Source organism: Halichoerus grypus, chromosome 12 (assembly GCF_964656455.1).
Source record: "Halichoerus grypus chromosome 12, mHalGry1.hap1.1, whole genome shotgun sequence".
Taxonomy (NCBI): Eukaryota; Metazoa; Chordata; class Mammalia; order Carnivora; family Phocidae; genus Halichoerus; species Halichoerus grypus.
The window spans coordinates 69,271,903-69,297,540 of NC_135723.1; the positions used below are offsets into that span (position 1 = coordinate 69,271,903).

The 25,638-nt window shown below is 35.5% G+C and overlaps 2 protein-coding genes across 4 annotated transcripts in view; one reads left to right on the forward strand and one right to left on the reverse strand.

Annotated features, from left to right (window-relative positions):
- Positions 1 to 22,504, forward strand: part of LRRN3 (leucine rich repeat neuronal 3) — a 34,728-nt gene extending 12,224 nt beyond the window's left edge. Inside the window, exon 2 of the mRNA XM_036106389.2 lies at positions 19,935 to 22,504. Within this exon, the coding sequence (XP_035962282.1) occupies positions 20,294 to 22,420 (2,127 nt within the window). The 5' untranslated portion in view covers positions 19,935 to 20,293 and the 3' untranslated portion in view covers positions 22,421 to 22,504. The remainder of the gene's footprint in view (positions 1 to 19,934) is intronic.
- The window catches only part of IMMP2L (inner mitochondrial membrane peptidase subunit 2), an 861,167-nt gene that overhangs the window by 426,570 nt on the left and 408,959 nt on the right, over positions 1 to 25,638 (reverse strand). The gene's annotated exons all lie outside the window — the stretch shown is intronic.

Below are 25,638 nucleotides of genomic sequence, written 5' to 3' on the forward strand. Positions count from 1 at the left end.
ATGATGTTTAAGTTAAATTTTAACAATCTATGTAAGATTTTGTTTCCCCCAAAATGTAATCACATCATAAGAAATGACAATTGTCCTATTCTATCATCTCAGAAAAGCTGTATTCGCGTTTTTGTAGATTTAGTTAACAACTGTATTTCTCTATCTATTCCAATGCCATCTTAATATAAGCATGCATGCACACCCCCAAATATTGGACTTAAAACAATTTGCCAACTGTTAATAGTTTCTTACCAGTTTACAAACATTTCAATTAAGTCTAGCCACATTTACTTGTACCTGGTCTCCAATAATATTTCTCCTTCTAAGACATGCCATATAACTGAGATGACAAGTATTGTGGTGCCTTTTAAGAGTTATTTTCATAGAAAACTCTGGAAAAAAATCCACTGGCCAATAAAATTCTGCAATCTTTAATGGAAATTAAAGTCAAATACCATTCAAGTAACTCTATTTTACTCTGCCATTTCTCCTGTTCTCACATCTCCATCTCCAAAATTAGTATAAGTTACAATAAATTTTAATAAGTGATAACCATTACTATGACTATTATTAATTTGGTAGTGATTAACATTTAGTGATTACTTTCTATATTTCTGATGCAGTAATAAGAACGTTTTTATACTAAGAATTTTTAATGCATTATTTGTTTTAACTTTCACAACATCTCTCTGTGTAGATACCATTTAATACCCATCTTTTAATAGATTAGGAATCAACGTCAGAGGAAGAGAAAGAATTAGAGTCCATGTCTGATCCTTTCATTACTAGGCTGCATCTATAGACCGCCATTTTAAGAGTCAGAGAGCAGGAATACCAGATCAAGCATTTGCATTGGCTACTTAAGAAATCTTAAGGTTAAGTGTGGGGCAAAGTGGGAATAGTGAAAAGTGATATTCCTATGATACCACTTTGGAGGAAAGGCTATATTTTCATTTTCAGTTTTCAAGCATAACACCACTCAAATCTCTGGGTTTGGGCTTATACTCAGGCAACATTTCTGAAAGTCAACCTTGCTAGAAAAATGACTCCTACTGTTGATGAATTTTTTCTTTCCTTCCTTCATGCATGCCTTCATTTTTCACAGCTCTGGCTAGTGTTACAGAATCGGAAAGGATGGAACCCCAGGTAGAGAGGAGACAGAAGTCGTACAATTCTCTTTCTCCCACTTCCTCTGTGTCCTGCTGCCCCATAAATGTATAGTTCTGTAAGCCACAGTTCAGTATTATTCTAGGGAATGAAAGTGTCTTTTGTCATCTGCTTTAGATTTACCAAATACAACCTTTCGTTCTAGAAATGTTCTCACATCTGCTGCTAGTGCTCCCAGTTTATATATTTTGAGTATCATTATGCTGTCAGTTGAGTAACTAACACCATCACTTCAATTGTTGCTGCTCTCAGTTTAAAAAGGGAAGAGGGGAGATACATGAAAGTATTAAGTATGGTTGCCAGCAGTAGTTTAAAATGGTGCTAAATAAGAGAAAAGCCTCAGCATTAATCCCTCTACCTAGTCTTTTTGGGGTTTGGCTTTTTGGAACACCTGCTAAAGAAAGATTTTTAAATGTGGGGAAAAGGAGGGTTGTTAGAAGGCAGGGATGGAAAATGTGGAGGACTTGCCGAGGGGAAGCAGGGGAAGAGATATTAATGTACTCTCATAAGCTGTAAGCTGCACTATTCATTAATTAAAAATATGCACACAAATACCCAGGCTCTCATTCCACTGGAAGCAGAAGCAAAATCTGGAACAAGAGAGTCATGACTTCTGGAACAATGGGGAAAAAAGGAAAAGCAAGCAGAGGGAAGGGGATAGTCTTATACACATGAGAGAAGGAAAAATGAGGGGAAGGGAAAAGGAGTTGCAGGTACAATGGCAGTTAGAAGTGAGCTGGGTGCATGTATGGATCCCTTTGCCAAAACACAGAGACAAAAGCTTGACCATAGACTTCCAAGAGCTCCCAGTGCAGAACAATTTCTATCACCATATCAAAGGAATCATGAAAACAGAAATGTACTTATTTCTGTAGACTGAAAATTCACAAATAAATTTGTAAATAAATTTGTATTTCCAAACAAAATAATCACAAAACCTTTTAAAGTGCCCTTTAAGAGTAATTTGATTCCTCTCCCTGAGATAAACCGAAGAATCCAAGTGTCAATATGTTGAAAAATGACAAAACAGATGTCAAATAACCCTCATTTTGCAACAACAACCTTCTATAAATCTGGCATCTAGTTTTTCCACTTAACATCATGTATGAAACTCAGAAATGATACAGCCGAAGAATGGAATACTAATTCATGACAGCATGTGGAAAGGAGCAGATGAGAACAAAACACCACAAAAGTATATAAATTGACCAAATGAGATTGCATATGTTACCATCTTCTATGACAACAAACACTTATTGACTGACAATTGACATCTGGTTTGCTCCCCTATTCTGCAAATCACAGAAATGGGTTGCTGTGGCAACTGTCATGTGCTATTTAGCTTGCCGGAAGGAAAAAAACAAAACAAAACAAAAACCTCAAAGTACCTTTCAAGACACAAATACAGCATGCCTTTTCATTGTTCCTCCCGCCCCAAGAGAACAAATCTCCTGACAGTAGATTTATTTTTTCATAGCTTAAAAAATGGGCTGGCTTTCCGTCATTTGCATTTTTTATCATGTATACTACCAATTTATGCAAGTAGGGAAGAAAAAAAAATCCATAGAAATATAAAGGAGATGGATACAGATTGCCTGAGTCACATGAATGTGATAGGGCCATAGTCATATATAGCATCCCCACTTTTATCATCGGCAGCTCTTTTAGCCAATTTAACTCCACTGATGTATGTATCAAATTCATGCATGATAAGCCGAGGAATACACTAAGAGCTCAACTCTTAAAGCATCAGCAAGGCAAGATTATTTTTCTGAGCCAAAAACAAGAGCAAGGTGCAAAGAAAAGATCATTAGTTTTCATGGAAGCACATTCTTAATCTCCCAGTAACACATAACATAGTCTGTTCACAAAGATGCTACGCGTGACCTTAGAACACATCAGGTTACCAACATCTGTGCACCACGGAGCTCGCAAATTAACAGCTCCACGCTGAAGAAAATGGGAAGAAGAATACTCATCCCTTACCTATTTACTTCTCCCCTGGGAGCTAAGAGAGTGAAGGCAGATATGTAGAACATTTAAGGCCCTGAAAATGGAACAATAAAAGCTCCGGTCATTGTTCTCCGTATCGAATGGCAAGTTAGATAACTTTGCAAACTCCCCAGACAGTGGTCTGATGTGGGAAAGTCAACTCTTTGAAAGAGCTCAGTTTTTAGCTCTTGAAACAATAGGAGTCCTTCTCTCTGGGAGTTCAGGGAGTTTGAGCAAGCTAAGAAAAATGGTCCACTTAAAAAACGAACAGGTATGTCCTCCATCATCACCATGAATGCAATGTGAAAACCCTCTTGAGTTTCTCACCACCCTAGGCTTGACTGAAGGACTCACTATTTTGAGGCAGGAACTCAAATAGGGCAAAGATTGGTGAGGTATGGCTGCTAAAAGATACTAGGTATTTATAATAAAAGTAACAATAAGGTAGGAGGAACTGAAGCCTCAGTGTGTGAAAATACTCCATATGCAGTATGCAGATAAAAGGGCCCTTTACAGATCTTGGAGGGAAAAGCACCTGACTGTATGCTGTATTAGTCTTCTGCTGCTCCATTTAATCATACCTAAGAAATGGAATGAACACACAAATAGATTTTTTTTCACTTTTCCTTGGGCAACAATAGAGAACAATCAATTTAAAAATAATTGGAGAAATTTGTGTTTTGTTCAGAAGATAAAAGGAAAACACTCATTCAACGGTACCACATAGAATCATTTGCTTAATAGCATTTCTAATATGTTATGCATTTATGCAATCTACTTCTTACTATATTAAAATGCAAAAACAATTACTTTGAATGTAAATCCTAGAAAACAATCAAAGTTTCTATTAAATCAGGGAAGAGACAGTTAAGCTGCAATGTGATTTGCAGATGCTCATGAATAGACAATACTTAGAGTTTCTCTCACTCGAAAGTGAAAGAGAGGCTGGTGGAGATTCAGAGATTCCCTCCCTCCTACTCTCCCTCCTGTTTTCCTTCCTCCTCTCTCCATTCTTTCCTACTCTCCCTCCATCTCTTCCCTCCTTTTTTATTTAAAGTCTAATACTTGAAATCGTGTAGGCATGTCAAATCGCCTCCTGTCACAGTCCCAGTCCTCCAGCAGGGAGAAACTTCCTGACAACATTCGGTTATGAATAGTTTACACTCAGCTGATCAGTCACAGGGGAATAGGGGCAGTTTCAGCCCTCTGGGCCCTTTGTCACACACAAAAAGTCTTGGTTTGTTCTTCGTACACTTACATTAAACCCATTTCTATTCATTAAAAAACTCAAAATAAGCATGTTCAAGAAGAGGCGACTGAACATGAAGCAATGAATAAAAAGATTCTGCACATTCACAATAAGCATTTGTATCTCACTATGTCTGAAAGGAATTTTTTTAATCCACATGCCTTGATTGTGGTGCTCCTGAGGTTCTCATCTCAAATAGGAGATTCAATAAATGTTTTTCATGCTCATATTAAATGTCAAGGCCATAGATTTGTTATTTCAGATCTAGTGAGCAATACTGTTGGATCATAATGAACCCCCAAAGATTTCTTTGCCACGCCCAGCTGTCCATTTCAAAGCTCTGGGTCACCCTATATACTTCCAACTCTGCTGATAATATTATAGAATCTAGTATACAGAGCTTAAATTTTCAAGTAAATTTTATTTATTTCATATGCGCTTCATGAATTCTGGGTGCTTCCGCTGAAACTTGGTGCCAACAATATTTGCCCAACTTTGACTAATAGCATCTCTTGTTTTGGTTTGCATTAACTTTTGTCTAAACTAAAATTTTTCAATCCCATATTCTTCATTATCCTGACACAGTTTAATTCTCCTATATTAAGGACAGCTTTCATTCACTGAAACAAACCTATACCTTCCAAGAAAATCTATACAGCACCATAAATAATCACAAAGATATATTGTATCTTAGTAGCCAGCAACATGAATTCCAATGAGCAGAAATCAAAAAAAAAATTTCATTCTATTTGCAATTTATATATTGAACTCCGATCCACAGTGGTTTGATCAAAACTTTATTACATGGTTGTACTTGAAGAAAATGTGTAAAATATGAATATAATATTTTAAAAAGTAAGTATAAAGTACACACAACTCTAGCTTCAGAGAAAGTTTCCCGTAATATAAATCAATGTTGACTAATTCTTTATTGAGCAATATGAAATATTCCTGCAATAGAAAATTAATGGTAAATTAACTTTATTTCACAAAGTCATTTTGGTTGGACACATGAGAAAAGTAAATCTAGGTGAATGTCCCAGATCAAATTTAAAGGATTCTAGATTTTGAATCATGTAATAGTGTGAAGGGAAAATGTCTTCTCGTAACTGAAATCCAGTAATCAAAAATAAAAATGTATTATATCCTACCCTGTGAAGCTACTATAACACACTGTAAAACCATTTGCTTTTCTTAGCCTAAAATGACAGTTTGAAACACATTCTTAAATTATCTATTGAGAGTCTATCACGAAGAAATTCTTCCAAACAGGTGGTTTTCCACCTAGTTTTCATCTAATCTGTATATGAAATGAATTCCAGGCTTTTAAGTGTAAAGTGGGTGCAAATTTACATTATTTTGAAAGCACCCTCTCTCCTCATTAAGATCTAGAACTCTTTTTCCATGACTGGTCCTCTAGCCATGTGCAATCCCCCAAAAAGATGCTTAAGTTGGCATATTGCCCAAGCTCTTCCTGAGGTAGCTGTTGTAAAAGAAATGTTAGCAAGGGCCTATATTGCCCATTAACACAAAATTAAAATTTGGTAGGCACTACAAATTGTACTACTTTCCATTTCAAAGAATGACCATTTCACCTTTTTTACTCCCTCATTTAACTTTAGTCCTTTCTATTTACTACCTAAAGATAATACAGATTTCTTTTTTTTTTTTTTATGTCACTGTTTTTAGGGATCTCATATTCCCTCAAATGTTCACTACCCAGATGTAGCCTAATCCTTAAAGAGGATAGTGGTCAAATATCACTGGAAACTTATAAAGCCCATTATGAGCAGGTATAATGTGGATTAATTTGATCCTCTGTGTCAGTAATAATTTCTAATGAACTCAAGGGAGTCCCTGGCAACCAAATCTCACAGGGTTGTCTGCATGAGGCGGTCCTATATAATGAACCCTGTGTAAAGAGCTGTTGTGATATTCCTGCAAAGTTAAGTGGCTGTAAGGTAGGTGACAGGAAGAAGGAAACTCAAAGCTTTAACTAGCATATAGTACCTTTTATTTCCACACATGAAACATATCATAAGACTTCGCTGACCTATTGCATGTCAAGACCTAACTCTGTCTGCCCCTTCAGACTTCTTCAAAGTACCACCAGGTCGTCTCCTATTCATCATTTGTCAACACAGGGGTTAGGGAGAGAGTCCGGGACTGGTCTACTAATGAGTGTCTTCTCACTGAAAGCTGCACACACGTGCCCAAAGACATGTAAATTCCCTCTTTACCTTTGCTGAGATGATTACTTTCAAGACTCAAAACCATAACCCAGCAAGATTTTTGTCAAGCTTTCAGTGGAGTTTTTATTGTCGTTCTGTTTGAAAATCTTACAGCCCGGGACACGAATATGGCCCTGTTGTTTGAAGCAGTTTGTCAGGAGTGTTAGGGGGTAATCATACGGCATGAAGGAAATCTGGCACTTTTCAAATGAAAATAGACAAACAATGCCATGCTTGTTATAAGGAACTAATGATACAGACCGTATCGGTATTGTCAGCTCTAAGTTACAGTAACAGAAAAGCAGGATCCATCATTGGAGTCATGGCTGACCCCAGGACACACTTGAAATGTGATGCTAGAGTTTATTCTCTTGTTCACTGCATTTGAAGAAATATTTCAATCACAGGAGCTCAATTTATTTTCACAATGCTTAGTAAAAATATAAAACACACTGATATTTATGCTGTTATGTTCAGTAGCAAAAAAAACCAAAAAAACAAAAAACAAGATTTTATCATAGGCAGAACAGAAACTGAACTGCCCGAGACTCTCTGCTCTGAGTTCTTGTCAGAAGAACATTCTTCTCTGGAATGTAATTTTTTGAGTTTTCTCTAATAATATTGCAACTAAAATACTCTTCATTCTCTACCTGGAGTACATCATAGGATTTTTGTCCAGAGGCTTTCTTATCTTCTTTACAAACCAATGACTTTCTGTTCTGCCAAACTGAGCTAATCAAGGAGTACAGATGTGATGAAAACCTTTTTGCTACCATCCTTTTTTAACATATCTCTGCTTAAAAAGCCATCCTTCCTGAGATTGGTATAAAAGCATTTACTTGCAGCAACAGTATAGAACAAACTATTTTTCTTGTTTTTTTGGAGAGGTGGGAGGGGCACATATATGCCCATCATGTGCTCTCATGTGTAAGACCTAGGGAGAGCAATGCTTGTAAGATCAGAAACACAAGGCAGCATGCTTGTACTTGGGTCCATAGAATCAGCTCGAGCTGGAATCATTGTTTACTTATTTTCTTTTAACTACACCGGGGAGATGGACAGTCTTCAGGTGACTCAAAGAATGGAGACCTCAAAGACTTAGGGTTAGGGTATTTGGCTGTCTTCCAATGAAGAAGAAAATGATTTAAAAATTGCTTGAATTATCTGCATAATTACCCCAAACACTTTCATCTGAAATGTAGGATAATTGATAGCAGGTCTCCATGAGACATGCATTTCCAAACCATTGTACTATAAGGCAATACTGTGAGTATTTCTTGTCATTCAATCAGGAGATTGCTAGGGAAATTATCTTCAAATGTAGCCGGAAATGCCTCTGAAGATAAAAGGATGGCATCATATACAAATCATCCCACTGCACTACCTTCCCAAATAAACTGGAACTGACTAATAAGAATGAGCTTTTTGAAATCAAAAGTATCAAGGAAAAAAGGAAAGCTTATGTAGGAAGAGTTTTCCTCTTCACCCATGTGAAATTTTTAAATACAAATTCATGCCTAACAAAATTAATTACCCTAAATATCTACCAATAGGAATAAAAATTGGAACAAAATGGGAAACTTTAGTACAAGAGTTTAATCAATCACATTGAAGATTTTCTGAACAGAACTAAAGGGATCTTCATATAGACATGTACGTGCATGCACACATTTTGCCAAGAGAATAATTATTTTTCCCATATAAATACATAAATTGTTTTTGAGATACAAATAAAAAAATCTCCAAATTCTCCATGGATTTGTAAATTTCCTAAGAATCCTTTCATAGACTACTTCTGATCCTAGTAAAATTCTCACCCTTTATGTACACCATAGGTTGACACACATGTAAAATGTAAACAAACACGATGAAAACCTGAAAATATCATGAAATCTCTATGTAAATTTATCTGTCAATAAGATTATTTTTGCACCAGGCAAAATACTGGAAGAGCTTTGAGCCTATTTATTTAAGAGTAATACAAAAATTATGTAATAATAGCACTTAAGGGGCATCTTACTTTAGAAATGAAGTTACTACAGGTCACAAGGTCTTCTCTCAATTCTTGGGTCTGCATGCTTTCAGTATGCTGCAGCCAAAGTACTGTCAATCACCCAAATAGAGATCTATATAGTTCAATTATAACCTGAAGCAAGCTTTCCATTAGTCTGTTTCCCAGATTGGAAAATAAGATGATTATACTAAAGTCTAAGATGAGTGAATGTTAAGGATAATGCATAAGTGAGTGCTTTTCCCCAAAAATGCCTACACTCTGGGCTAAACAAATGCTAAATAACAAGGGAATATAAAAAAGAAGATAAAAAAGCAAATCAGGCAACCCAAATCCACTGGCTCTCACACAATATTGAATTAAGTACTGTTATACTTTACCATAGTGTTCCTCAATACATGAAGTGATTCTCATAGACTACAAGCATAAAGAGATGAGTTCTGGCTTAGAAATATCATTTGTTTTGCTAATCATGTACAAATATCAACTTCACATATAATGCTATTAATGATGCGCTCGGTTGAGCAAAAACTATAATTAAAAATAAATACAAATCAGAATTCTTTTCATAATGAGAAATGACAGTATCACGACAAGCTGGTAATTTGTGAGTATACAGAAATCACTACACCAATATGAAACACTTCTGAGACTCAGACTTCATTCCCCACTTTCTAAAAGAAAATTATAAAGGAGGAATTTCTGCACTGAAAATTATCCTTCTCGGTTGTTGCTATGCTATAACTAGCTTCCACAAATCTCATGTTTTGGGGGTGCCACATTTGGAATTATTTTTTTAAAGAAAACTATCCTGACCCTGTTTTACTTTATTCCTATGGATCTCCCCACATAGCACAAGCCTCAAATCTGAAAACAGCAGAAGAAAAAAAGATAAAAAATCCAAGACTCCCTCAAAATCTGCCTAACAGCATATTTTAAGATTTGGGAGAAAAAAAGAATTGTGCTATTTAAGTTACTCTTGGTTTCTCTAAGAGAAATTCATCCTGAGCTTAATTTCATAAGGGATGGAAATAGTACATGACTTAAGATCTGCAGGAAGGTTCTCTGTGTTCAAATACAAGGTCTTAAACATGACAGGGACACAAAATAATATCAAATCTACCCTCTTCTTTTTTTTCTTTGTACCTATAGCTATTCCATCGTAAGAATAGGAGAGAGTCTAAGCCAGTTTGAGAATCTCAAAATATCTGATGTGAGAATCTGAAAATGCCAGAATCTAAGGAAATCAGTCTCAATGATAGTATCCATTAACTGTATGGGTATCCATTATATTTCAGTAGATAAATTCTGTACAATAACAAAACTAATTTTGCTCTAATTAAAAGACTTCTGTATAATGGCAACTATATAGGAAATCTCTATGGGATTTCACAGAACATTAACAATCAATTTGGAAACAATAGTGAAAATTTCATTCGAACCCCACATTTTGCACAGAACTAAGAGAACAATATGGTGTATCTGACTGGCACAGCAAAACTAGACCCAGAAGATGGGTTTTCTTTTTCTAGCTCCCACTGGGCTGCTTTTGAAATTTCATTTGCATAAAACTTTTTTTTTTTTTAATCAGAGGAGAAACAGATAACAAAAACCAGTGTACCCATCCAGTGGGAGGAAACACCTTCCTGAACAGACAGTAAGATGATGGGTGCTATGTTAATAAACATTTGAGAGAAAGTAGAGTTTGCTAATATTAAAAGATAAACTGAAGAATATTATTGGAAGTGCCTCCACCGACAGGCACTTGGAGAGAGACTTTGATGGAGAAAGTGTGGGAGCAAAGACAGAATTATTGATTGACTCTAGTTTAAAGCCGACTTGGCTGTTTCTGGTTGGTTTCAATTGTGTAACCGTGAGGCACTGGCCGGCTTAGATTTTGGTTTGCTTACGTGGACCTCTGGCCTTAGGGCCACTTCAGTCTAACTGCCTTCTTGTTTAATTTAACAAGGTTAAAGGTTAAGACTGGGCTTCAGAGGCAAAACAAAAGGATCTGAATGTACCTCTGTGGGAGAGTGAACTGGCAAGTCATTTAACCTTTTTGGCCTTATATATAAAGTAAGGATGATAATGGCGTCTACAAAAAGAGTGGACCTGATGATTACCTGTGAGAATGCATGTAAGATGTGAGACCAGCGGCACACGGGACATGTGTGGCATTGATGTATTACTATTAACTGCTACTACTATACCCACCCTCTTCCTGAGCATTTCCTTTTTTCCTGCGCTATCCCTTAGGTGGCTAATATTGACCACGAAGGCTGAGTGCTATCCCACCACACCTGGGGATTCTTCCCACCTTGCAAGGAGAGAAGCCAACTTGGATTCGGTCAGAGCCAAGGGAAATAGACCTACCTGTGGCAGGCCTATAGACTGAGATGATGGTGGAGGAATTTGCACTAGAAAGAATGCCTAAAGTCTCTCCAAATTTTCAATAGTCCTTTAGAATAAGCCACCTTTGCATGAGTCATTTCACCTCTGAGGGCCTCCGCTACTTTATTTCTAAGAGAGGTTGGATGGTTCAGAAAGTGAGGTCTTTGGAGCCCTTTCAGGATCAGATGCTATGGGCAGGAAAGCCAACCTGGGTAGCATCTAGAGCTTTCCAGATGTCTGCCTTCTCACACTCTCCAACACCACCCTACCTCCTGTGCTAACCAGAATAGATCTTCTTTCCAATGTTTGACTTAATGTAAATACAAGTAAGACTTTATGTGAACAAAGGGTTTCACAATCGAAATGAGGTTGAGAACCAATGGATCTCTATACCCATTTCCACCTAGGAATTTACAACACCAAAAATATGCTGATTTTATAGGATACCAAATATATCCAGGTGGCTGAAACTTCAATAGTATCAAAAAGCCCTATCTTTCTGGGCACCTGGATGGCTCAGTTGCTTAAGCATCTGCCTCTGGCTCAGATCATGATCCCGGGGTCCTGGGATCGAGCTCTGCATCAAGCCCCACATGGGGCTCCCTGCTCAGCAGGGAGTCTGCTTCTCCCTCTCCCACTTCCCCTCCCCTGGCTTGTGCTTGCTCTCTTTCTCACTCTCTCTCTTTCTCACTCTCAAATAAATAATCTTTAAAAAAAAAAAACCCTAGCTTTCAATTTAGCAAATAATCATAATGGTTTATTGTATATATGTCAATATTAATAGTTACTGACAACACATTTTTCAATCAAGGGACCTAATCCAGGCGATTTACTTACCCAGTGGTTAGCATGCCTTAATTTGATGACTAAAGTAACTCTCTTCTTCATTTATTACTGTGTAGATATAAACACGAAATGAAATAGGAATAACTCCAGGTAATTAACCAGACAGTGTTTAAAAAAACCTCATGACTAAAGTTCACTGACCCTAATGCGTTAATGACATAGGCCTACAGTACTGAATGTAAACTTGCAATCAGTTATATACAAAGGTTTAAGTTGAATTAAGTCAGTTTACCCACAACTACTCTTTTAGACATCTTTTTAAAAACCTTTCATGTTCACAGAGAAGTATACACCTTTTAGAATGGGAAGGAACCTTAACTATCATATAACCAATTTCTAAATTTTAATGATCCATAACTTGAGGTACAGGAAAGTAAGATGTCCTGTCCACAATTATAAAATCATCTAGTAAACCTGACCCATATTTCATATCACAAAGCAAATTTTCTTCCTCTCTATTTTTTTAACAGATAAATACTATAAGATAATATTCATTAAACTATTCTAGTTAGCATTATCTACTTTCTGTAAGTTGACCTACAAATTCAAACAATTAATTAGTTTTGAAAAACTGGAAAATAAATATTTCTCAAGGAAAAACGAATACCCTTTTACAGGAATGCATTTAGTGTAATTCAACACTTTTGGGATATGGAACCTTCAATTAGAATTGAAGAAAGATTGAGTCTTACAACAAAGGAATATAAAGTCAGATAATGGGAAAATAGAATTTAAGTTCCTTACACAAATGAACTTAGCTAGCAATTTGCTATAGAAGAAAAGGAAAAATTGGGCTTTAATGTAGCCATGGCAACTTCCTATCTTCACCAATTTTTGAACTTAAATATCCAAATGTTTCTCTTCTTCGGACTCTGTAGTCTTTATAATACAGATAATGAGGTACAGGGAAGAAGGCACACTTTGTTCTTAAGCTTTAGCATTGTATAAATTCATCTGAAAGATAGTGGATTTTAAATCTTCTTCCCCCCACGTTTCCAAAGTATACTTCACAGTTGATTTTTTCAATCAGCATCATGACAGAACACAGAACTTGCCAGGCTGCTTCTGTGAGATGGCCAGAACTAAGCATCTCCTCCTTGGTACATCCACAGAGAAGTGCATATACTTATATTGTGTCAAATCTGTTGTATGGCATCCTTTGCTATCCACACCTTCGATAACTGCGAACTTGGTGCGTAGATACTGCATCTGACTTATTGCTGACTCTCCAGCATCGACAACAGTGCCTGCCAAAAGGTAGTTGTTCAATAACGTTTCTTAAGTGATGAAAAACAGATGAAGCTAAGGAAAAAAGAACCTTTTGACCAAGGAAAAGGAAGCTTTTGCCCTAAAAGTTTCCACACATAATTATGTCTAGAAACAATTTCTATTTTTAGATTCAAGAAATATCAAGTTATAATGAGTATCCACAGGCATTAAAAATATTGTAAGATTTGAGAAGTCTTAAAATTTCTTTCTCTCAATATCCTAAACTGTCAAGTTTCATGCTGCTGACCAGAGTATAATTATACATATATTGTATATTGTACATACATTGTATGTATACATATATTGTATGTATAATTTGAAACATAAAATGTTTTAGGACTTTGACTCTCCATCAGGCAAAATCTACCTGGGGAAGCCAATGAGAAAAGTGGAAGATACTGTGAAAAAAAATTCAAAAAGCACAAAGGACTGGGTTGAACAAAAATTCCACATCTTAAAATGCTTTTAAAACTTTTTTAAAAAGATCTTCTGAGCCACTCCCCCACACAAAAGCCTTAACTATTAAATTATATTCTGTCGATGAAAAATAATCTTTAATTTTTAAAGTTTTCACAAATCTTCTGAGATTACAAATGAAAGCACAGTGACTGATGCATTAGGCCCTCAGCAAATATTTAGGGAAAGACAAATGAAAGAATAAATGAAAGAGTAGATAAATGATAAGTTCTAATGAGGGCTGACGTTGAACTTGTAGGACCCATTCGTTCAAGTCATTTAAAAGAAGCTTTACATAATACATTTCTCTGAGATGTCAGTTTTCATTCCTGGTGACGTGTCATTAACAATATCTTCTGAACTTTTATAATATTCAATTATTTTGCTTTAATATATAATAAAGGTTCAGTTGCGTTTAAAACTAAAAGAAGGTACAAAAAAGGCCTTCTAAAATATTTCGCATTAAAAAAAAAAAAACAATTGAAAAGCAAATTGTTAATTATGAGTTGTTTCTTAGCTCCTAAGAATAGGACCATATATATGAATGTTCAGCCAAAAAAAGGGGAATCAGTTAATGATAATGTATACTATGTTAGTAACAATATACACTGTTAGTAACAATAGTTTATATGGCTTATTTACTATATTTTTTAAAGGTTTTTTATTTATTTGAGAGAGAGAAAGCATGTGCAGTGGGGAGGAGCAGAAGGAGAGGGAGAAGCAGACTCCCCCCTGAGCAAGGAGACCGATGCAGGACTCGATCCCAGGACCCCGGGATCATGACCTGAGCTGGAGGCAGACACTTAACCAACTGAGCCACCCAGGTGCCCCAATTATTTACTATATTTTAAGGAAGAAAAGTAGGATACTTTGCCTACATGTTATCTACTTTACATCCACCCATTCATAATATAATATTTATTGAAGACTTATGTTCCAGTCCCTATGCTAGGCTCCAGAGCAAGCAATGGTCCTAAAACTTTCAAAACTCAAATTGAAATACTGATTTTTTTGAAATACAATTTTCCTACTCTTATTTTAGAAGAAAAAAATTTCCCAGCATATTGATGGAGCATGGGAAATTATGGAAGTATACCAATAATTATGAGATGCAAGTTTTCTAAGCTTGAAAATATTTTTTTAAAAGTTTATTATTTTTTTCAATGCATTCAAAAAGGAAAAGTGGGAGAGGGAAAGATGGGGGAGAGGTAGGATAAAAGTGAGAGGTCCACGGTATTAAAATTCACAAAAAATGAAAATAGGATTAAATTGGTCAATTTATTTTTAAGGGATATAATTAGCTTAATATTTTTAAAAATTTTTATACAGATACATATAAAAACAAGTGAAAATCTCTCCTAAAATCAATACCACCATTATAATTATTTAGCTCAAATCCCAAAATGGACAACAGCAGAAACCATTTTCTCAGCAGTAAAGCTAAAATGTGGCTTTAAAGAACAGCCATGTTTTTAAATCGTTGCCTATAAAGCGAACCGTTTTCTGTTTTGCTAGTGAATGCTTTGTAGTACAACTGTGATATTTCTACTTTTTAACCATCAGACAATAAGAAAAAAAATCTGTAAGAATCTGGGGGTGTATTTGTTTCTCTTTATTCTGTTCCAGCTGTGTTGCTTATTGGTAGTTACTTAGGAAGAAAAAAAAAGTCATTTTCATCACTATTCCATATGCTATCGTCCAATACAAATTATAGAAAGACACATTGGTGAGTTATTATTTTGCACATATTTGTTTAATGACCCCTACGCTGGAGGTACTGGGCAGGGTACCAAACAACCAATCAAATGTGCTAACATAATCAAATCAAAAGTAAATTGAACACAGACCCTAATAATATAATCTCATAATCTAGGGAGGGAATAATAATTGAATAATCTCATGTCTGATAAGAGGATAATCTAATAATCTAATGTCTAGTAATAATCTAATGTCTGATAAATTTTATATTCAGTAAGGGGAAAAAAGAAATATAAAGAAATGATTAAGACACAGATGAGACGTGACCAAGAATGAATCCAGGAAAAGTCTCCAAGCACAGGGACTTGGGGGCTAAAATTGTGCCTAGGGCCATGAGACTCAAGAGGTCTGGTTCCTGTGATAATACAATTTTTACTAAAACAGTTATGTCAAATTATCATTTCTGATGACTATGGTAATTAAGAACGCTTATCTGACTTATCTTCTGATTCTATGTTCACAAGCAAATTGCAAATACATAATTTGTATTTCAAACTACATTTTTTTTTTTTTAATGAAGCAACAGCATTGATTGACCAGCAGATTCAGGGATTTGTATTCTCCTGACAGTCATATTTCTCATTGTAATGTACTGGCATTTTGGTTTCGTCCCTTGTGAGTTTGGTTAGTGTGAACCACACACTAGTCACTTATTAGTAGATTGATAAAATTAATTTTCCAAACTTGAAAAGCCAAAGACCAAGGTAATGACAGCTCTGCTGAGAAATACCCTTTTGTTAAAATTATTTCATCTCATCTCTACATATGCATGCAGTGTGGATTACTAGAAAGAGATGCTAAACCCAAAGACAAAACCTGGGTTCTACTGTCACCCCTCATTTATTAGCTGTGTGACACCTCATTTATTAGCTGATGGGTCTCAAATACCCTAACATAAAAAAAAAAGGGGGGGATTAAAGTTACCTTCCAGCCAACCCCACAAGGTCATTATTAACATAAAATAAACAATGAATAAGAAAAGGCTTTGAAAACCATAAAGCACTAAGATATAAGATATTATTACTGCCTTACTATATTGCAAACAATCTATGCCAAAGAGTCCATTAGTGAAAGCATCATAATCATTTCCAAAGACATGAGGGAAAAAATCAATATTACAATGAAGAAAGGCAAAATTTCCACATCTTCCATTGTGCTTCTCATACTGACAATTTATTCCTACAGATCTGGAGAAATAAAATTTGAACTTGCTCACTACTATCACAACTCTCCTTATTTTCAAAAGCTTCCAGAATAAATCTAGTTCAAATGTGGTTGTTCCTGGCATATGGCTATATAAATAATGAAATGAGGTCAGAGAAGAGTTTCTAATTAAACAAAGATATAAATTTAAGAAAAGAGAAGAATAATTTCAAACTGAAAAGTGGTATTATTAGGTTAATGTCCCCCAAAAGAAGGTTTCATCTTAAATATTTCTAATCCTCTGGTTAACATAAGGATATAGGCCTCTCTTTGCCCGACTGGAGGAAGTTGATTTAACTGATTAATTGGCAGAAGTTATGCTTTCTTAGTTCTCAGCTGACTGATTTATGGGAACATGCAGAAATATATTTTGTACCTTGTACCTTAGGCTGTTTGTTCACTTTGGGAAGAAAGAGAAAGTAGATTTCTATTTTAGTTGTATTCAGGTATCCTTCCCGTGTGGTCCCATATCAGCTGTACCGTGAATTGTAACCATCTGTTTACTTGTGCTTTTCCCTCCAAACTAAAAACTTAAGGAGGGAAGAGAACATGTCCAGGTCTTTTTTATCCTCTCGCTATTAACCCAGTAACTGGAACACAGAAGGTACTCATTAAATGTTGACTGAATAAATTAAGGAATAAACTGCAGACATAATATTAGATTGACTCTTCTTTAAAGTCTAATGTTCCTTTGGATTATACTCAAATTTAGTCTTTGCATTTTAGTCATATAGGCAACATGCATTCTGTGTAATAGATTTATGCAAGTTAAAGCAGCTGAATATTGAAATCAGTAAATTAAACAGATTGACTTGCTTAAATTATATGTAGAGAAGATGAACATATACATTTATTAATATAATTCACTTATCCTTTTATTCAAAACATTTCTGCAGAATCTACTACATTCTAATTACCATGCCCAGGAGCTGGGAATGGAAAGGCAGGCAGGCCTCAGGATCTCAAGGAGATGAATAGCTGGTGAGGCAGAGAATCAAGTAAATATTCTGACGGAGGTGTGTGCTAGGGCCATGGGATCACTGTGGAGGGCAGTCAGGTAGAGCGGGAGGGAAGGGCTTATACAGAAGGCTTCACGGAGAGGTGATGCTTGAACTGAGGTTTGACAAAACAGTAGGAGCTAACTCACAACAAAGAACCAGGAATTCCAGGCAGAGAGAAGATGAGGTACCCAGAGCTCTGCTGACAGAGGGAAGGCTGCAGGCAGAGTGGCAGAAGATGAGGACAAACATACAGAAAGAGAAGAGAGACTGCAGATTGTGGAGGGTCCTATGGGCCAAGGATTTATCGGGGATCTTCAGTGAAGAAGGAACTGTATTAGATTCTCTCCTCAAGGGACTCAGAGTCTACTTAAAAGAGATTAGGAATGATAGCCAGAAGGTCCAGTTTAAAATAAAACAACAACAAAAAAGGACTCAGCCATAAAAAAATCATGGAATCTTGCCATTTGCAAACAACATGGATAGACCTAGAAGGTATTGTGCTAAGTGAAGTAAGTCACACAGAGAAAGACAGATACCATATGATTTCACTTATATGTGGAATCCAAAAAGCAGAACAAATGAACAACAAAAAAACACAAATAGACTCATAGGTACAGAGAATACACTGGTGGTTGCCGGAGGAGAGCGGAGTGGGGACATGGGTGAAATAAGTGAAAGGAATTAAGAGGTATGAACTTCCAGTTATAAAATCAGTAAGTCATAGAGACGAAAAGTACAGCATAAGGAATATAGTCAATAATACTGTAATAACCGAGTATGGCAACAGATGATAACTACACTTATCATGGTGAGCATTTTGTTATGTATATAACTGTTGAATCACTATTGTTGCATGCCTAAAATGAATATAATATTGTATGTCAACTATACATGAATTAAAAATAAAAAATTTTAATTAAAAAGTGCAATTTTAGATCAGCAAACAGATGAAGTAATGAAAAAAGAAAACACTCTTAATTCAAGATAATTAGTAGTTATCTGAACTTCATGATCCAGATTTTAGATAAAATTACAGTCTCAGGGTACCTGGCTGGCTCAGTCAGTAGAGCATGTGACTCCTGATCTTGGGTTTACGAGTTTGAGCCCCACGTTGAGTGCAGAGATTACTTCAAAATAAAACCTTAAAAAAAAAAAAAATCACATCTCTTAAAGGATGTGAGGAAAATTAGGTGTGACTTTGAGCTGTAAATTTTTTATGAATTTGAAAAACAATTTTTTTTTGCTTAAAAAAATGTTTCTCTGTCTCTGTAGAGACTACTTCTCCAAATATATTCATCCCTGTCCTTGAAACACCCATCTTATCTTAGAACGAGTCAACAGTATTTACAAAATGATCATTCAGCAGACCACTATTGCTGGGAGGCAAAAAGCCCCAGAATGAAGAGTCCAGGCTGGCTCCAGCTGTCCTGGACATTTGCAGGAAGAGCTCACCAGCAGTCCAACTGACGGAGTATATATCTAAAAGTAGTGTGGTATTTTAAAATACAGCACATATCAAAACTGCAACTTGATTTTGGATTGCTTATTTTTATGTGATAAAGACATCAGTATCCATTTAAAAGAAGGAATACTTAAGTGCCTGTTTTACTGATGTAATAAAGTTACTTTTTCACTGTTAGTGACTAATGGAATCTAAGTTATTTTCAGGGAAAAATAAAACAGTCAAACATTAATCTGAATTTCAGTAAAGATTGACAATATACAGGCACATCCATGGCAAGTTAGACAATCTCTTCCAAATACTGGAAATTTCAAGTCACTTCATATAAAGGAGGCTATGGAAAGAAACATGAATGAAAATGGGAAATCCAGCTAAATACCACTACTTCTAGTTCATTTCATGAACATGAATTTGTTTCTAAATGTTGTCTCCTGGGAACCTGAGGAACCACAGGCTAAATCATTTGATTTTAACTGAACAGTATTATTTACTTATAAGCATTTAATTTTTCTCCTCTAAGTGAGAAAAGCAAGCCATCATCATTGAAAGGTTTTTCTTCTTTTTCCCTATGACTAATTGTCAAAGAGAATGACAAATATAATAAACAAAATGACCAGGTATAAACAAGTAAAGGTTGGAAATAACAGAAAAATTCTGGAAGCATATTCATTATGTTTAATATAACATCAGTCTTCTAAAGATTCAGTTTCTCAGCCTGTCCAATGTGTGGGCCAAGGAGAGTCACAACAAGGACAGAGTCATCAAAACATATTGAATTAATTGTAAACTCTAAACAATATTATATGTAAGATAATCATAGTTAGTTAACGGATATTTAATTATGGTATTTTTTTCCTTTGGACTAATTCTTCTTCTCTTCTTTCTTTTATGCTCCACTGTATTATAGTCAGCATCACGCTGCTATTCCTGCAAGTACTGAACAAGCATGGGATTTGAATATTATACTCTTAAATAAATGAATTGCTCAATTTCCTGTGACCATCTATACATACTCCATCTTCAAAAAGTGTATCAGTATTCTATCATAAAGGAGATAGTGATCTTTTTTCCAATATGCATGACATTTCTGGACAAGACAATTGTGGCACCAGCACTTATATCCATGAAGAAAAACTCTGCAGTTTTATGGCATTCATCATTTGACAAATGCAACTATTTTCCTTATCAATCAACTCTTACTGAACTTCCTAGCAGTGACTGTGGAATCCTTAAGGGCCCATTAAATTTCTGAAGAAGAAAGCTAAGATGAAGGACATGCCACTCCGAATTCATGTGCTACTTGGCCTCGCTATCACTACACTAGTACAAGCTGTAGATAAAAAAACGGATTGCCCACAATTATGTACATGTGAAATCAGGCCTTGGTTTACACCCAGATCCATTTATATGGAAGCATCTACAGTGGATTGTAATGATTTAGGTCTTTTAAATTTCCCAGCCAGACTGCCTGCTGACACACAGATTCTGCTCCTACAGACTAACAATATTGCAAAAATTGAATACTCCATAGACTTTCCAGTAAACCTCACCGGCCTGGACTTATCGCAAAACAATTTATCTTCAGTCACCAATATTAATGTAAAAAAGATGCCTCAGCTTCTTTCTGTGTATTTAGAGGAAAACAAACTAACTGAGCTGCCTGAAAAATGTCTGTCTGGACTGAGCAACTTACAAGAACTCTATATTAATCACAACTTGCTTTCTACAATTTCACCCGGAGCCTTTATTGGCCTACATAATCTTCTTCGACTTCATCTCAATTCAAATAGATTGCAGATGATCAACAGTAAGTGGTTTGACGCTCTTCCCAATCTGGAGATTCTGATGATTGGGGAAAATCCAATCATCAGAATCAAAGACATGAACTTTAAGCCGCTTATCAATCTCCGCAGCCTGGTTATAGCTGGTATAAACCTCACGGAAATACCAGATAATGCCTTGGTTGGACTTGAAAACTTAGAAAGCATCTCTTTTTATGACAACAGGCTTATTAAAGTGCCCCATGTTGCTCTCCAAAAAGCTATAAACCTCAAATTTTTGGATCTAAATAAAAATCCCATTAATAGAATACGGAGGGGTGATTTCAGCAATATGCTACACTTAAAAGAGTTGGGAATAAATAATATGCCTGAGCTGATTTCCATCGACGGTCTTGCTGTGGATAACCTGCCAGATTTAAGAAAAATAGAAGCTACAAACAACCCACGGTTGTCTTACATTCACCCAAATGCATTTTTCAGACTACCCAAGCTGGAATCACTCATGCTCAACAGCAATGCCCTTAGTGCCCTGTACCATGGTACAATTGAGTCTCTGCCAAACCTCAAGGAGATCAGCATACACAGCAATCCCATCAGGTGTGATTGTGTCATCCGTTGGATTAATATGAACAAAACCAACATTCGATTTATGGAGCCAGACTCACTATTTTGCGTGGACCCACCTGAATTCCAAGGCCAAAATGTTCGGCAGGTGCATTTCAGGGAAATGATGGAAATCTGTCTCCCTCTTATAGCTCCTGAGAGCTTCCCTTCTAATCTGGATTTGGAAGCTGGGAGCTATGTTTCCTTGCATTGTAGAGCTACTGCAGAGCCACAGCCTGAAATCTACTGGATAACACCTTCTGGCCAAAAACTCTTACCTAATACTCTGAAAGACAAGTTCTACGTCCATTCTGAAGGCACACTAGATATAAGCGACATAACCCCAACAGAAGGGGGTCTGTATACTTGTATAGCAACGAACCTGGTTGGTGCAGACTTGAAGTCTGTTATGATCAAAGTGGATGGTTCTTTTCCCCGGGATAACAATGAATCCTTAAATATTAAAATAAAAGATGTTCAGGCCAATTCAGTTCTGGTGTCTTGGAAAGCAAGTTCTAAAATTCTCAAATCCAGTGTTAAGTGGACAGCCTTTGTCAAGACTGAAAATTCCCATGCTGCCCAAAGTGCTCGAATACCATCTGATGTCAAGGTATATAATCTTACTCATCTGAACCCATCAACTGAGTACAAAATTTGTATTGATATCCCCACCATCTATCAAAAAACCAGAAAACAATGTGTAAATGTCACCACAAAAGGTTTGGACCCTGATCGAAAGGAATATGAAAAGAGTAACACCACAACCTTTATGGCCTGCCTTGGAGGCTTTCTGGGGATTATTGGTGTGGTATGTCTTTTTAGTTGCCTCTCTCAAGACATGAACTGTGATGGTGGACATGGCTATATGAGGAATTACTTACAGAAACCAACCTTCACGTTCAGTGAGCTTTATCCTCCTCTAATCAACCTCTGGGAAACAGGCAAAGAAAAAAGTACAGCATTGGAAGTGAAAGCAACTGTTATAGGTGTGCCAACAAATACGTCCTAAAAACAACTAACTAAACCTACTTCAAAGAAAAGCTTAAGACTGCAGTTGTGCTTGAAAAATTAAAAAAAAAAAAAAACAGAGAAATGTTGCTTTCTAGAAAGAAGTTTAAGCTTCACCAATGCTGCTCCTGACCAAGGGAAATATGTACAAGTTCAGCATTTTAATTAACTGGCTTCAAAGGGTACTGTGGCAACCAAATAAAATAATTCCATTTTCTAGAACTTTCATGTAACTTTTATGTCTGGACTACAGTTAAAGTGGACAAAAACATTTCTGTATTTTTTTTAAGTATATAAGAGTAGTTGAACTGAGCAATACCTCCTCCTGTGTTGTATTACACATATTAGCCACGAGTTTTTGCAGTGACTAGGTAACTTGAATTGACACGTGGTGTAATAAAATGGACAAATTCTGTAGAGTAGACACAGTGAGTATGTGGGCCTCTTTTATAAGAAAAAAATACATTTTGGATTAAAATCAATTGCTTTTGTCTTGTTTTTGTTTCTAAATAAAGAATAATTTCTGGGAAATGTCATCTGACCAGGTATCATTTAAATGACATTTTTTAAAAGTGTTTTTCTATAATGAAATTTGGAATGCTAAGGCACTTTTATTGGGTTCTGTAATTACATTTTTATAATGCACAAAAATGAATTTAGAGCACTTTATCAGTATTGAAAGGCAATAACAACACTCTATTTAACCCTTTATTGACAGAAACAAATCCTCAAGGACATCATGTATTCACTTAAATATCTTCTTAACAAGAAGGTTTTAGAGTAGATTTAATTGGTAAGTACATGTAAACCCAGTATCTGAGGAACTGAAGGTTTTATTTTAATAATTAGTAGTAGCTCAAATGTAAGCTGCTTGCTTTGCAGAAAACATTGCCAATTTTTGGTAGGATTTATGATTTAGGTCTAATTTTCAAATCTCTGTGATTCTGAACACTTAATGTGCTTCACTGCAGTAATAAGCAAATAATCTAATAATTTTCTGTGTTGCAAATCTAACAACCAAACATGTTTCACATGAACCCAAAAGAGGGAGGTTTATATACTTGTATAGCAACTAACCTAGTTGGTGATTTGAAGTCTGCTCTGATCAGATTGAATGGTTCTTTTCCTCAGGATAACAATGAATTTTAGAATTTTAGAAGACTAGGATTTTCCAAGATCAGGATTTTAAAATTTTACTTTAAACATAGTGGATTACTAGTAGAATAAGTTTATCAGGTTCAATTTTATAAAATTATCGCTTTTATTTGGTTCACCCCCATATAAAAATGACATAATTTAGATAATCCCAAAATTTAATAAAAATTTGAGAGGAAAGTTTTGGTAATACAAGAAAAAGCTTCTAAGACTAATTTAGAGTAAAAGAGGGGCATCTGGGTGGCACAATCGATTGAGCATCTGATTCTTGGTTTCAGCTCAGGTCATGATCTCAGGGTCGTGAGATCAAGCCCCACATCGGCTCCAAAGTCAGTGCAGAGTCTGCTTAAGTTTCTCTCTCCCTCTGCCCCTCCCCACCACACACACATTCTCCCTCCCTCTTTCTCTCTCTATCCCTATCTCTTTTTCTCTCAAATAAATAAATAAATCTTTTAAAAAAATAGAGCAAAAGAAAAAGATTAAGTGTAGTTCTCTATGACTATATTTAAGACACCTAAAAAACACAGCTTAAAAAATGAGAATCAATGAAGTGCCAAAAAACATTACTAATTATTTAAAGAGTCTAAAATAGGAAATATAAAGATCTCACTTGGAGAAAATAACCCAAAATCTTTTAGGGTTTTAAGTCATATTTCCAAACAAAAACGTACAGTCCTGCAAAATAAATGTATTTGTGTACAAAAAAATCATGAAACAATAAAAAAAAAACCCATCTAAGATAATAAGCCGTACTTTTTATAGGCAAATCACTTATCTCTACAAAGCTACAAGGCTTCCATGTTAATTGCTGCTATGCCTGTTCATAATCAAGTGTTTAACTTTTCTTACAATAGCGTGCTGCATGTTATCAGCATGTCACTGGCCTGTAAACATTTCCAGCACTGTAGTCATATCAATTTATTTGTTGATATAGACATTTGCTTTTATGGTAGCCTTGACAGTTTCTAATTAAATCCTGCTGTTTTTGACAATCTGGAAGGTAATTGTTATGAACTCTTTAAAACAAAAGGACAAACTGTGTTAATTTTAACACACCCAAAATAGGAAACTTGCTAATTCAGTGTATTTCCCAAACACAAATTTTACAACCTGATGAATCACTATCACACAGAGGCTGACATTAGAATTTATCAGTAAGACATGCTCATACATCATGAGATGTTTCAGCACCACGGACAGAGCTTTTTAGAGCCAGGCCATTTATCAAAAATATAGGCGCTGAAATATGACCTATTAGGAGGCAGGTATTGCATAGGTCAGCAAAAACTTGCTCAGGTATCTTGTATGTTTCTTTTAAACCTATCTGCCTGAAGAACTATAACAAACATAGCATAGAGCTTAAAATGCATTTCAAGCTACGTTTTTCTTAGAGAAATTGTAGCAAATAAGCACTCTGAATAGTCACCTAACAGTGAACACTGAAATGAAGTATTTTTGTTACAGCCGAATAAATACAGATGCTCAAAGCAAATCATGATCCTATTTACTTGCTTAAAATTTAATCTAAATTGCAAGTGAGAGCAAAAAGACACTTGCTTCAATTACAAGAATGCATTTCATACTCCGTATGTTACCTTCTAAGCCTCACATAAAATTAAGCACTAGTCCAAGTACTCAAAGTATATAACTTACAATTTGGTGATACTATACAGATGCAATAGCAAACTTTACCTATAAAAAATAGAACTCTAAAGTTTATACCACTGTGAATGTCAACTGATCCTCTCACCTTGTATGGAGAAAAACATTTTTCACAAAAATGACTTTAAAAGAATTATATATTTTCTAATTTATACTATATAATAAAATTCAAATTTTCTGAAAATAAGCATGTCTAGTTGAATACAAATAATGTATAAAAACAATGTGAAGCAAAATGTGTCATTGTCAGCAAAGCCAATTAACAATATGCTGCCAGTTATATGCTATTTTGCCTAGGAAAGAAATGAAATCCATTTATGGTACATATATCTATCTTTTGATACTTGTTTCCTTTCTTAAAATTTTATTCTAATTAGATAAAAAGTTTTTAAGCAAAATTAC